General features: G+C 40.0%; 1 protein-coding gene across 2 annotated transcripts in view; it reads left to right on the plus strand.

Moving 5' to 3' along the window:
* ephb1 (EPH receptor B1) overlaps window positions 1-15376 on the plus strand; it is a 144596-nt gene that overhangs the window by 108794 nt on the left and 20426 nt on the right. For both annotated transcript variants that reach the window (XM_088310307.1, XM_088310308.1), the window contains exons 7-9: window positions 5146-5308; window positions 10914-11022; window positions 11867-11931. In XM_088310307.1, coding sequence (XP_088166433.1) covers window positions 5146-5308; window positions 10914-11022; window positions 11867-11931 — 337 coding nt within the window. The remainder of the gene's footprint in view (window positions 1-5145; window positions 5309-10913; window positions 11023-11866; window positions 11932-15376) is intronic.

Genomic DNA, 15376 nt, shown 5'->3' on the forward strand with positions numbered 1-15376 from the left:
TGCAAATTCCATCTTGCCTGAGGCGCTCACTTTCAATTTGTTACGGCAACTTCCACAGCAAAAGGCTTATTGAAATCTGCAACATTTTATTGAAATGGTGTTTGTCTTAGACTGTGAGATCTCTAAGAAAATAAAAAGAAATGATGAATTTAAAATTAAAGAATATTAACTCAATTTTAATATTCGAGCAAATTGCCGAGTGTTTGGCAGCTAACTATTTTATTACTTCTACTATTCCTGTAAACATGGAAATTACAAATATATGATTAAACAGGTCAAAAAGTCACAATTTTACTCGCATCACATTATTATTAATCAATCCACTTTAGACAATGACTTGGATCATTTTTAATATTTTTAATATTTACCCTAATTAAAAAAATAATAATAATTGTGTCTTTGACATACAAAAGTATAAATAAGGATATTATAGAGGGCATAGTGGTGTGGGGGAAAAACAAGGTTCCGTTGGCCAATGATTGTTTGAGTTAGGGCGTTAGCCTCCATGCCGGGGAGCGAGAACCCGCCCCCGGTGCCAATTTATGCATACCTGGTTTTAGCTGGACGTGTACCGAAATGTGTGAGGTTTGGGCCCGGGTGCCACATATTGCAGGCCCACGTTCCGGGGAGCATGCAATTCTGGGGTGTGTGCGTTGAGAGTCGAACTTGTTGCGTTCCAATACATATTAAGGGCTATTTACCCTCGGGGGTTTTCTACTCATAGTCAGTTCAAAATGGCAATGCTCAGATCCTGAGCGAGAATAAGTAGCTGTTGAAACGATGGTACCACCTACTTTTGCATGGTTCCGGTTTCCATAATTAGGGTTGAGGTTGGGGTTGACACTCCGTTTAAATAGCGTCCACTTTTGACTGCAGCAAGTCAAGGAAAACAAACAGGCACTGCAAATTCTTTGCATGCAAATTTCAAGTCCAAATACGCCTGAAGGCTCCTCTCACCTCCTGATGCAAGTTTAAAGCAAGTTGTCTCAGGATGCTCAAATGAAAGATCCGAGAGGCCCAAAAAAAAAAAAAAAGTGAAATACAGTGCTTGTTCCTCCGGCTTCCAAACTGGTGTAGTCTTATTTTCCTGAAAATTTGGGCAGGGTGGAAATAACAAAGCATAGCAGAGGTCAGGCCCTCTATTAAGGCTGGCGCTGAACAGCCACTTGTGTGCATGAGAGAGAGAAAGGGAGAGGGAGAAAGTGAGTGCGAGAGCGAGCGAGTGAGCGTATGTATGCTTTAAGTGCTTTCATTCTGAATTACAGCAGCACTTTGTGACATTTAATAGCAAAAAAGAAATATTTTTCCCTAATGTGTTACCAAGTTCTGTGGACCTCTACAACTCTGAGATTTCACACAAACTCGTCAAACTAGCCCGCAGCACATTAGAAGACGCATGAAAGATGTCTTACTGACGACTTTCCATTCCAAATCGAAAAGCGGGGCTTTGCATGTCTTCCCTCGGAACGGCTTTCTTCACTCCCTGTCGGTTTGTTTCCACACTTCACTAACTCGTCAGTCTCCAGGTGAATGGAATGTAGGGTAGTGTCACCCCCCCCACCAAAAAATTGCTGCAAGGAAGAACTTGAAAACCGAGACGACTGAATTTTGCCCACATTTGCCGCATAAAGAAATCTTTTATTTCACCTCTGTCTTGCTTACATGAATAAAGTGTCCTTGTATTGTTTTAATTTGGGTGTATATATCCCATCATTAATTCAATGTTCAAATAATTTTAAACACGATTTGCATCTTTCTTCAGTCATCCGCGGTACCTCCAAAACAGGGGTGGGCACACTTGTTGATTGGCGGGCCACAATGCGTTCTAAAATTTGACAGGAGCAGCTAGATGGATGGAATGTTTTGGTAAACCTCACCTCATCGGAGAAAAAATATACATTTAATTTTAAATAAAACTGAACAAAAGAATAACAACAAAATATTTGTCTTTGACATACCGCAGTATTTAGAAAATAAAACATTCACAAGGTTTTTTAATTTCATTTTTCTCAAGTTTGGCGGGCCGGACTAAAACGTATAATGGGCCACATGTGGCCCCCGAGCCGTAGTTTGCCCACGCCTGCTCTAAAAGAATCTGGTTGACCTTCAAAATAAAAGTAATTAAAAAAACATACATTTTAGCGTTATATTAAACATTTAATTTTTTATAGCACCACAAAAACCTTGCCCGATTGTCAAAACACACATTTACACACACATATAATCTATATTAGGGTTACACAATTAATTTTTTTTTTAATTGTATCTTTATTTGGAACTTTTCCAACCATGAAATAACAGATTCACATGTCAAGGAGCAGGGTTACACAATTAATTTAATTTTAATCGCGATTCCAGTTTTGGCTGCCACAATTAAACAAAACTGATCAATGACGATATTTACATTACAGGCCAACAAGTGATTAAAGTCCTCATTAAGCTGCCTTAAAAAAATAACAAATAAACAAAAAAAAAAGCGACAACAGCACCTTAAAACCACTCAGCGGGCCGATGAGAGGGAATCGTGTTCGAAATTAGAACCAAAATTGGAAATGAGGAACATCATGGTGAGGGGGCGAGCGTCATCCATTGCCTGCACTTGTTTCGGATTCAGGGCAAAGTGACGTTAAACAAGATAATCGCATATTTATTCAGCTCATTCCCCCCCACTCAATAAACAGGGGTCACTGTATTTTATTTTTTCCATAATACATTTCCATGACCTTTTTATTTATTTATTTATTTATTTATTTATTTTTTTTTTAAATCGTCTCATTCATCCCAAATACTGCACCCCCTTCCCATGTGTGAGTGTGTCTGTGAGTCCATGCGTGAGCCTGTGAGGAGGACACATGGTACCCCACCATGCGTGTCTCTGCGCCAAGTCGCCATGCTGTCCATTTTGCGTGGTTGGCATTTTGGTAAAGCGCACACACACACATGCACACACTCTCCAAGTTAATTACAATGCCGTTCCAGGTTGGTGGACAATCATTTTCTTGCTTGAAAAAAAAAAAAAATGCAAATAGTGGACCGGGGGAAGTGAGTTCTTTGTTGCGCTCACTTTTGGCCAAGAAAAGTACAACTATTGGATCATCTCTGCCAAAAGATTACAATAGAGCCACAAAATTCGAATGGATCGTCTCCAAATTTGACCGCTGCTGATCCTTTTATGTGTTTCCAAGGTGCCAGGTAGTCGATAATTAGTTGTTCAACATTAGCTCTCAGTTTTAGGCGGGTATTTTTTGGGGCACTTTATCTAAAATATTTTGGGTGCAAACACACGATTTCGTGCCCGCATAGGTTACGGTGAATGCAACTTCTTGGCTATCCCGTCAACCTTCTGCCGAATACCAGCTCACCTTTTTTTTTTTTTTATAGTGTGTGTGTTTGTGTGTAATCCCCATTTGACTGGCAGCATGAAAGAGCCCTTCCAAGCTGCTACACCCACAAGGGATGCTCCCCCATTGGATGTTTGCCATCTGTCGGGTCACCTGTCTTCCTCCGAAAACTCAACAGATGGAGCCGTGCTTTCGGAGAGCTGCAGAGTTGGGAGTGTTCTCATCTTGACCTCACCAAGTGGTCTATTTGCACTCAGACGCGGCACAAAGACCTGGTGACTGTGTCCCTTCGCTTTAGGGGGATGTTGTCTGCTTTCTCGTTAGTGTGCTTTTGCTGCTTTTAAACCTAAAGAATATATATTTTGTATCCGGCTCATTGATGGGCGAACAGATGGTGCGACGCCATAGACAAAAGGTTGAAAATTAATAAACCAGGTAAAAAAAAAAAAATTAAAAAAAAACTATTTTCCAAAAATAGAATGTTCTGCAGCGAGGAGCGCAAACATTTGTCTTCATCAGGCCAATAAGCGCTAAAGCGATTGTGTGTCTAAGTAGTCACGATGATAACTGTGTTTACCACAATCGCAAACCAACCAGAATGAAGCAATTCAACCGTTGGGATTGGAGAATAGCGATAACGTTGTTTATCATTTCCGACCTTATGTCGTTGCTTCCTTAGATGAAGCTTTTTTTTTTTTTTTTTTTTTGCATATTTATTGCAGCCATACTTGTTTCATAAGCCACAGTCTAGCTTTTCAATTATTAAACCACATTTTCACAGTTTCTCTCTCTCTCTCTCTCTCTCTCTCTATCTATATATATATATATATATATATATATATTTTTTTTTTTTTTAAAGTCACATGTTTGTAGCATGCCTTTAGCCCTATTAGAAAGTGTCAACAACTCAGTTTGTCCCTGGACCAAATTCTTCAATATCACGATAAAAATGGTTTTATCGTGATATTGATATTGCAGTATGATATTTATTGCAATATCGTGTGAATTCTCACTGTATTGCAATAAGGTTCGTCATCTGTACACTAATTGGCCAATATTTGTCATGTGTTTGTTATTTATAGCATTTCAAATATGATTGCCTTCTAAGTAAAAAAAAAATTCGAGTTAGATACACAAGAACACACAGGTACACTGGAGGAACATGATAAACACAACGGCTCATTATTTTGGATGTAACAAGACCACAGCTATACCAAGGAACTTGTAACACCGTGATTATTGTGACAGATGGCCATTATTAATCCCACAATGTGAAAATAGGCAATCCTCCGTTGTTTTTCATCATCATCTGGCGGGCTAATTGTAATTAATAGCAGGACAATTTCGGCCCGCGCACCAGACATTGCCAACCCCTGACTTACTCTATGTTAGCCAGTATGGCTTCTTTCTTGATAAAGCAGAGCTATTAGAGCTGTGAACATAAATGCTTCCCACTACACCTCGGTAAACAACGCAGGAACATATAGTAGCGGAGCATATTGCGGTAATTAAAGTGTCTTATAAAGCACATCTGACGAGACAAATGCGCAAAGCTGTTCTGTAAAAGTGTTAATGCCGCGCCACTATAGACCTTGTGTTGTTACTATATAAATGAAGCTACGCCGTAAGCAGATAATCTTCCTTTTCCGTGCCTATAGGGACGACATGCATCTTCCTGGAAAGACTTTTTAAGCAATTTTGGTGAAGGATTTTATTTTATTTTTTTTTCTTTGTTTCCGTTTTCATCGTCTCTGTGCATTATTTCCCTGCATAATGTGTGCTGTGTGCACATTCCTGCATTCAGGACCACGCAGAGATTAACTCCACCATCCTGCGGAGCCAAACGAACACGGTGCGAGTGGAGGGCCTGCGCTCGGGTACCGTGTACGTGGTGCAGGTGCGGGCGAGGACCGTCGCTGGGTTTGGCAAATTCAGCAGCAAGATGTGCTTCCAGACCCTCACAGATGGTAAGAACGTACAAGCGAGGAGAGAGCGCTCTCTCTCTCTTTCTCTCTCTCACTCTCTCTCACTCTCTATCTATCTCCCTCTCTCTCTCTCTCTCTCTCTCTCTATCTATCTCCCTCTTTCTCTCTCTCTCTTTTTCGCTCTCTCTCTATCTATCTCTTTCTCTCTCTCTCTCTAGCTATCTCTCTCTTTCTCTCTCGCTCTCTCTCTCTCTCTCTCGTTCTCTCTCTCTCTTTCTCTCTCTCTCTAGCTATCTCTCTCTCTCTCTCTCATTCTCTCTCACTCTTTCTCTCTCTCTCTCTCTCTCTCTCACACACACACGCCAACACTTGAAGTCTCACATTGTATTTGTTATTGCGGTATTATTCGTTGGTGAGATTGATGTGGAGGGTAGCGTTCAATTGCACTTTTAAAAATTAATTCCCTTCAAGAGTGTGTCTCTACGCATATGTGCGCGTATGTGTGTGCGTGTAGACCTTATGTCGAAAGCAGGATGTCTTTTGTTTGTGCAGCTAACTGTGCTTGATCCACAATGCTAAGCTAATTGGTTTTTCACCCAACCATTCCAGCGTTGGAGTGCAGTGATTAGTAGTTGATGAGATTTTTGGGGGGCGGCCATGAGAGGGGGTTTTAACAGTGAAAAGGAGGGAGGGCAGGCTTTTAAAGAGCTGCAGAAACCTGCGACGCTTGTTCTGAAATGAAAGTGCTCTCACACTCACAACTAGGGACAACTTAGAGTGTTCAATCAACCCGCCATGCATGTTTTTGGAATGTGGGTGGAAACCGGAGTACCCGGAGAAAACCCACACAGGCATGGGGAGCACATATAATGTACACACAGGAAGGCCGGAGCTGGAATCGATCCCATGACCTCTGCACTGTGAGGCCAACGTGCTAACCAGTCGTCCACCGTGCCGCCACTTTGTTTCAGCTGACCAAAATGTCAGTTGAACTTATTTTTTTTTAACTTAAACAATTCATCACCGCTGCTAGCAGGTCATAAGTTAAAATTTTGCGTCCGCCTTTTTGTGGTTCAGACGAATGTGGTGGCAAATAAAAAGCAAAAAGCACCGAGTTAACTCATTCACTACCAGCCCCGGTGAAAAGACTTTCTGACTTCTATATCTGTCAATGGCAGTGAATGGGTTAATTTTGATCGATTTTTACCTAACGGAACCGAACTGTGCGGGTGTTTCAAACTCCAAAATTAGCCTGAAATTAATCAAACTGAAAAGAATAAATTTGATAGCGGTGAAGGAAGCCATTGTAATAACCTGAGTGGCTTAAACAGATGTTGTGCCCCCCCCCCGCCCCTCCTTCCTCTCAGTGTTTACAAATGTTGCCGCAAAACAAGGGCACGTAATTCAGGCCCGCTGTTTTTCATTTATTGGCTCGCCGCCACCACACGATATTTGTCTGAGCACTTAGCGGCAGGCGGCAGCGAGCTGCTGACGCTCTGACCCGTAGGCTCCACCCGCTGCTGCCTTGACGCTGGTTTGCCTCCGTCTCCTCAACACGCTTTGTTTTTTAAACCAGTGTGTGGTTGAAATTCAATAGAATGCAATATATGAATGAGTGAAAACACACTATTAGGAAGAAATCACAACTATTATCTTTTTAACTTTTTAACTGAGGGGGGGCGACTCCAGCCCTTCATTGAAAAACTCCTCTTCAATAATAACATGGGGAAATTCTGATTCATTTGTGTGCGCTTTTCTCTTTTTTTGAAATATTTGTTTCTTTTCTAATTCATTGGTTGATTTTTTTTATTCATTTATTTATTTATTTATTAATACCAATTTTTTTTTTCTCATTCTCATCCCCAAAACATTCATATAGTGGGACGTCACTTTTGTCATCATTTTTGGATTGGCACCAGCAAGTTTCCTTGGAGGTTTTTTTTTTTTTGTAAATTAGAATTTATATATCCATATTGATGGATGATAGAATGCGTTTTTGTTCGGTAGAATGCGTTTTTGTTCATATATGAATGGGGCAGGTTGACGGGTTAAGGGATTTTTATTTCAACATTCGTGTTCTTGTTCTTCAGTGAATGAAGTGATTGTTCTATAAAAACTTTTAATAGTTCTGCTTACAAATATTATCTTCAGAAATTTCCATGCTGTTGGGTAATGCCATTTCGCATGGATTTCTTATGCCAAATTCATCAGAAATGTTCCAACCGTTTGCAACAACAACGTGTCCTTGTAAAGGCACACACAGCAGTTTGATTGACGTGTGCCGAAAAAAACAGGTTATTGCTGCACTGGAAAGGTGACTTGATGTCTCCCCTAAACGTTAACTGATTGCAAACGGCGCCTGTTGACAAGTGAACAGGTCACAGTGTGATTTCCCGCTGTCTGTCTGTCTTGACCTGCGTCACCCGATGTACATCAAAAGGCGAGCGAGCACGTGCGCGCGGGAGTCGCACTTTCTTGATAAATGTGCGAGCTGGAAGCGTGTGCGAGCTCCTGTCACACCGTGTACTCACGCGTCCCGGCGACTCCCACGCATCGCTGCAAGAATGCGGTCATTCAAAAATTCATTTTTTTCTTCTTTTGGGCTATTCTACACAAAGAGTTTGAATCAGGAGCAGTTCATTTGCCTTCAATTTGAAAAATCATGCAATGCTTTCATTGCTACATCAGTCATTTTATACATATATATATATATATATATATATATATATATATATATATATTTATTTATTTATTTTTTTTAACTGAAACTTCATTTTCACGTGGTTAAAACTAAATCTAACAATAAATAACTGCTATTTTTATTTCATTTTATTATTTATATCAAATGTATTTATTTTGCTATTTCTGGACAGCAGAAGAAGGAAGGTTGTACTGTCATTTGTAGTTTCAAACTGTAGTTAACTTTATGGCTCAATATTTACTGTAATTATTTTTTTTTTTAATCTTGCACTCAGCACATACTCGTTATATTAATAAAAAACAAATACTAAAACTAACTAAAAAAAACCCCAGCTGAAAACAATTAAAATCCACTAAGAAATTAAAATATACATTTATATTTATAAAATGTAAACTACTAATCTTCCTCGCTTTTTCTTTTTATGGTCACCATGAAAAAAAAATCGAGTAAATTTAATGTAAATATTCATCACTTGTTTAATAGAAAGCAACTAAATTTAATTATTTTTTTCGTCTCCGTTGCTTCTGAATATCAGAAACTCTTTTGTTTGTGAATGCTTGTAGGTGTTGTTTTTTTTTTTTTTTTTTTGCTTGTGTGAAGCACATTGCCATGCCTTGTTTATGAAACGGGCCACTTAAATAAAGCTGCCTCGTCTAATTTCAAACAAACATGTCGAGGGAGATAACCAGTTCTTGCCGGAGTGTTCGGGAGTCCACAATGTTTCGGTTTTCTTTTATGCGCAATGTCATTTAGTTCAAACATTGTGCAACCGCATTCCAAAGCGTACTTTCTTTTTACAGGTATGACGATATTGAAAGATGAGGGCCCCCTTGTCATATTTTTTTTTTTTTCTCACTCCAGTCCCACGTCGCCTCGCTCTCTATGTTGCTCAGTCTCAGTTTATCAAACACAACTTGTCAGTCAGCGCTGCCAAAAGCTCGCCGGATTTCAGTCAGCGCCTCTCAGCTGAGACATCTGTATGTTTTCTTTATCCGTCAGACAGCCAGTCGAGCTGCTCCGCACGCACAAAGGACGCACTCTCACGCGAAGAGCCGAACCCACGCGAGCATGCCCTTTAAAGTGTTTTTTTTAATTTATTTATTTATTTTTTTATTTTGGGGTCAAACAGCACTGTGCCAAAGTCTTGGGCCATCATTCGATTTGTTATGTCAGCAATGCTGTACTGACCTTCCATAACATAAAATTCAGTCTGCTGAGCGCATGGGTACATAAACTGCAGCCACTAAAAATAAAAAGTGGAAATTGTTCACTCTTAAACGGCGCTGCTTTATAAGCCGCATATATAACACATCGAGTGGTGCCTTGACTTACAAGTTAATTTTTTTCGGTAGACCAACCTCGTAAATCTCAAATCATTTTTCTCCATTGAAATGAACTCAAATATCATTACAGTGTTGCCTCACTTTTCGCGGGTGATACGTTCCAACCGTTTACTTTCTGCCTGTTCTTTTTGGGCTCCATTTTTTCCAAAAGTCAAAGTGAAGCACCCATGATGAGGGAACACAGATTTTTGGGTGCTACGATCTCTCGCGTGCGCTCGGAAATACGCTCCAAGCCCGCATTGCTTCACTCCAACCATTTGGAAACTCAGAGCGTTGTTAAAATTTGCCGTTTGGTTATTCAGACTGCAGAAAAAACAGTGAGGCGCGCGCTCTGAGGACAGGGTGCGCCTGTGCGTCACACGGTACAAATGGAAACCGTTCAAACACCGGCAAAATTGTGACGTAAAACAGCAATAGTTAAAAATCCGCAATAACCGAACCGCAAAGTAGCGAGGGAGCACTGTAATCTGTTCCAACACACACATAAAAGAAAATGAAGAAAAAAAAACATTCTACAGTATTGTATTTCATAAAAACATACAGAAATTAAAAAAAAAATTTAATTAAAAAAAAAAAAACGAACATATTATGCATCCAAATTAATTGTGCGGCTCCTTCTGGTGTGCTCACCTCAGCCACCAGGGGGCAGTATAATACATGCATACGCAAATTAACAAAGTTCCAGTTAAGTTGCAGTATTCGTTTTTTTTTTTTTTGGAGACGATAAATAAAATACATGTCCGAGTATTATTATGTTGTCTGTCTACACTTGTTGCTCAACCATTTGTGTTCAGATATCAGTGGTTTAAATTGTTAGATCAAACCCATTGATGCTACTTGGATTAGCCTGTCAATGGTGTTTTGTGTTTTCTCTCCTCATTAAGCTAGCTGACCAGCAGAACAGTGCTTGTTTTAACAACGTCACATGAATCTTTTTGTTTTATATTGACTGTAAATAACAACCTCTTTTTTTTTTTTCCAAGTGTTGCTCACTGTTTGCCAAAGTTTTACTGGCAACTCAAGATGGGGAAAACGTGCCAAGCGACAGCCAATATTTCAATCTGGGTCGCTTGTAAGGTAGCACGGTGCTTTCCTGCACCTTCTGGTGTGCACGTGTGCACAAGTATAGAAAACAGGTACATTTGACAGTCAGCAAAATAAACTGAAACATATCGCCAGCAGGTCTAATTGTTTCCACAACGCAGACATAATATCGTGCGGGTATGTCACTCATGAGAGTGCGAACATCGGCCAAGGCCGGACCGTGAAGAAAAATAAATAAATCATAGAATGCTTTTTTTTTTTTTTTTTTTTTTGTTAGTTTGGAGACTTTTTCGTGGTTCGCCGAGAATGATGACAAAAAGCAATGCCATTGTTATTCTGGGTGGATTTTATCCTCGCTCTGAGAGTGAAGTCTGCGATGCATGACAGGCTTTAAGATATTGCTCAATCCGAAGAAGGTGGCATCGGACAGAGCAAATTCTTAAAAACAAAATAAATAAATAAATAAATTTGATGTAAACGCTTGATTCCCCTCGGAGCGTTTTGTAATAAAATGCGATTGTTACTTGTTGTAATGCCAACGTGTCTTTTTGCATTTTAGATGACTTCAAATCAGAGCTGAGGGAGCAACTTCCTCTAATTGCGGGCTCAGCGGCTGCAGGTGTGGTCTTCATCGTTTCGCTGGTCGCCATCTCCATCGTGTGCAGCAGGTAACCACCATTTTCTTGAAGCGCCCGCAGTGCAAAATATTATTTTTTTTTTTCCCCTCCTTGTTATGAAATCCGATCCGTTTACTGTTTTATTCATGCTGTTTTTCCCTCCGCCATTTTGTCCCTTGGGGCATCGAAGCAAATGCAGGGGTACACTCATGTCAATGTAAATGTATCGCAAATAATGTTAACCTGATGGTAACCCCGCCACCCATGTGACCATACATGACCACTTTGCTTTGCGTTAAGGCGTCAATCATCTAAAGTTTACTTTTTTTTTTTTTTTCCCCTCTCGCCACAATATCACCCATATTTGCCTGCAGTCACATTGATAATCATATCCCTGGGAACTTCTTGGTCCATAAACATGCAAATAAGCTTGTTATATTCCAGGAATGCAAGCTAGCATATTCCACAATGCCGCATAGTTTCGTGGAGAAGTTAAACTGTTCCAACCTCTGCCTTGTTAGTAAAGTCGAGCCGATTTAAGTTGGCATTCGCCGGTCACCCTGTCACGTCGCTAAGACGCCCTCGTTTTAGATATTTGAAGGTCACATTTTCTGCTGAGCCGTGCGCAACTTTGAGCCATCACAAAAAAGGCCGGGCTCTTTTGATGGCACATGAAAAGCAAAGTGATCCTATCGAGATCAAATTAAAACTCAGCTCATTTTCACGAGCTTCATTTGCCGTCGTGATGGTGAACCTTCCCCTCCGTCCCCCAATCCGCCGTGCGACCGATTCCGTTGCCGACGTGTTTTATTCGGTGCCGTTTGCAGTTTGTTTACAACATTTGTCATGTGGTCACCATTTGTCTGCTTCTCTTGTCGCCTCGATGATGGGTTAGGAAAAGGGCCTACACCAAGGAGGCAGTCTACAGTGACAAGCTGCAACATTACAGTACAGGAAGAGGTGAGTCCACCATCAATATTGTAGACGCTTGACAAATATAGCTCAGATGTGTTGCAAAGGAAGCCATCGGCGGTGTGCCGGGAATCGGGCTGCTCGGTTATGATAAAAAAAAAATTTTAATTAATTAATTTAGTGATAATTTAAATCAGGATTATTCAAATGATTATTATTTAAACAGAAATTAATGCGTAAAAATGTGTAAATTGGAACAATATTAAGACAAATCAAAATTATTTCAACTGGAAATCAATAAAAGAAAAAAAATCGGAGTATGTTTTCCTCGTATAAATAAACAGTAGTGCATTGAAGTTTACTTAATGAATTGCTATAGAATTGTTCTAACATGGCAATAAACAATTTCAATAAATTGCCCAAATTTTGAACTCACTATAGTATTAAATATTGTAAAATTAGTGCTATTGTAACATTTTTTGTATATAATAAAATATACGATGTATAATAATCAAGTTTTACGAAGATGCCAATTTTGTAAAAGTGTCATAATCGAAATTGGATTTCGATTACTTACACAGCCCTAGTCTGGATCCAATATCAAGGCAGTCCCCATTCATGCCTAAGTATATGTAGAGTATATTTTCTCGATGCCTTCATGAATTACAAACTTTTCCTAGGTTTTAACTCTTTCAGCGCCAGAGTAGAAAAATTGCACTAAGGCTCATTTCCTGGATGTCTTCATCACAAACCGTCTTCAAGCTACAGCCTTTTGAAAAATATTTTATTAAAAAAAAAAAAGAAAAATCATGAAATTTTATCAACAATTGCGACACATTTCAAAAGGACTATATGGGGCAATGGATTGCTCGTTTAAAATTGTGTTCATTAGGTCAACTTGATGTTGTAGCGCAAACTTTTTTAATCGAGTAACCGAGTCAACCTTGCTTTTCCATTATCAAACAATAGTAGCAAAACAAATATGAAAATAAATGTGCTTGTGAGGAGCAAGTATTATTGTTGCATTTATGTGTGCTTTCGAGTATTGTTTTTTTTAAAAGGCGTCGTCTGAAATACTGAGTGACTTGCATTGGCTGTTTTCAGCTCAAAAATGGTCCTAGCAAATCTTCAAGCTTTTTTTTTTTTTTATCATCAAATTATTGTAGTTGCAGCATTCCATGAATCGTTTTACCTCAGCGACGGCACATCTTCCTTTCAGCACCGACATTCAAGTTCAAGTATGAAAATGTCATTAGTATTCATCGATAAATGTGACCACAATGTCAACAAAACAGACTCATATTATTCCCTTTCAAAATTCCAAATGTTCAGCTCATCCAAGACACTTTGGGAAAGATTTTAACCTTCCCGCAATTCCCACATAGCAACTATTCCAAATGTTTTCACCAATCAATAGAATTCCATATCTTTCAGCATCATTCCACATTTGATCATTTTCTACATTCTCTTGTATTTTATTATTTTTTTTTTTTATGATCATGTCGATCTAAACATGAAATGGACATTGGTCGCAAGCAGCCACCGTTGCCAAATTCATTCTCCATTCTTTGCGGGCAAATAGACATTCATCTCTCAGGGCTTTACTCTAGCTCTGAGTTCGTTGTATAGTAAGCACTCCCCTGACACTGACTGGGACGGAGCCTGGAGGATACACACAGCTTCAAACACACAGCAGAAAAAAAAAAAAAACGCCAAACAGTTTTGTGCCTCCGATAAAAACCGACCTCGCTGTCTGTAGGGGCTCACTCGAGGGGATAGAGCTTTGTCGAGCCTGACGCGGCAGTGTTTCCAACACATACTTTGTCTCACTGCCACAGCAAACAGGACTCATTAAAGCTGCCACGGGCCAAAAGAGCCCAAACCGAAATGCCATGAAGACTGCAGACGAATCAGTCATCAATCATCAAAAACGTCAATTTGCTGATAAGAGATCCTATTCATTTTTTTTTTTTTTCCTCACAATGCAGACCGCCCTCTGTCCCTCCAACCCTCATCGCCCCCCCACCCCCACCCCCGCCCCCGCCCATCCCATCATGCATTGTTTTCTTTCACTCTCCTCCAAGACGGGACTGACAGTTTGGTAATTACAGTATTCAGTGCGACAATAAAAAAAATAAATAAAAAAAGAGGCGCTAAAGCAATTGTTTTGGGTGAAATTTCCAAAAATGTGTCAGCTTCTCATTGAGACGTGCGCCATTGCCACACCCGTCAGGTGATGTGTCCTCATTTTCAGGTGTCAAGACAGATGCTGCTGAAAATTTTTGCAATGCAGTTGGAACAAAAAAAAAAAAGAAAACAAATCGACATTCCCAACGCTGAGTGGCGATCATTTCTTCGCATTAGTCAGGTGCCGCTGATTTGTTTGGTCGGCCTCCCGCCAACATCATCGCTCGCTTTAATACGCATCCTACGCTCTGTGCCGGAATATTTGCCACACGTCCATTTCCAATGATCAAAGTAAGGTGACAAAATGTCAGCAAGCGAGCGAGTAGTATTGATAAGAGAATCACGAAAGAATTGAATTGTTAAACGGAATTTAAAATGGAATCGGTAAAAATCGTATCCTTTTTGTAAATGTTTTTGCCATTAATTGGCATTTCTATTCAAAGTTCAAAGTAATTCATCCTGAGTGTTGCGCCGTTGATTTGTGGATTCATTTGGGCCATTTACTAAATGAAGAGAAGATGAGAACCAATCGTGAGGTAAATGCTGGACATGGTTGAAAAATAAAACGCTTGAGTGCAGTGCTGTTAACTGTAATTCATCAACTTGAATGCATGAATACAAAAAATGTCAAGAAATCAGGAGCCAGTCCAATTTTTGTCATTTTGCCATTTTATTCATCCATCTAATTGGGAAAAGGCATCATGTCAACGTTTTGAGTGACATGATGCTTTCAAGGCTGAGTAAAAATAGAATGGTGCTTTGGATACATTTGCTTCCCACACTAAGATGAGGGAGTTGTGAAATATTTAAGAAAATTGCTGTTTCTTTTATGACATGGCCATAAAAAGATGAGTCCAGATATCAGCGCGCTACATACTGTGGGTTATAAATTATTTTCCAAAAGTGGCGTTAGAAATGCGACTGGGAAATAATGGGCTGCTGTTATCTACGTGCACAAGGACGCGCACGCACGCACGCACGTACATTTGCGGCCACGTATGTTTCTTGAGCATCCTACCGCTACCGGTGGTGCTGCGGCAACATCTCTAAAGGAGACGCTTTTTATGGAATGCCGAGCGATAAACCCTCTAATGGATTAGCTTGAATCTAATCTGAATGGAATCTCTAATGAGCAATTAGGTTCACACAGGCAAAGGTTGAAGGCAATTAGAGCCGTAACCAGAATCAGCTTTAAGTGAAGATGGAGGTGAGCTACCTTGATCCTTCCGAGAGCAGACCTCATCCCCTCGCTATCTCTCGGGGAACCCCCCCCCCCTTCATCGCCCGCGTGTGTTATGCAAATGAA

Source organism: Idiotropiscis lumnitzeri, chromosome 12 (genome assembly GCF_059441095.1).
Source record: "Idiotropiscis lumnitzeri isolate Australia: NSW breed Sydney's pygmy pipehorse chromosome 12, RoL_Ilum_1.0, whole genome shotgun sequence".
Classification (NCBI taxonomy): domain Eukaryota; kingdom Metazoa; phylum Chordata; class Actinopteri; order Syngnathiformes; family Syngnathidae; genus Idiotropiscis; species Idiotropiscis lumnitzeri.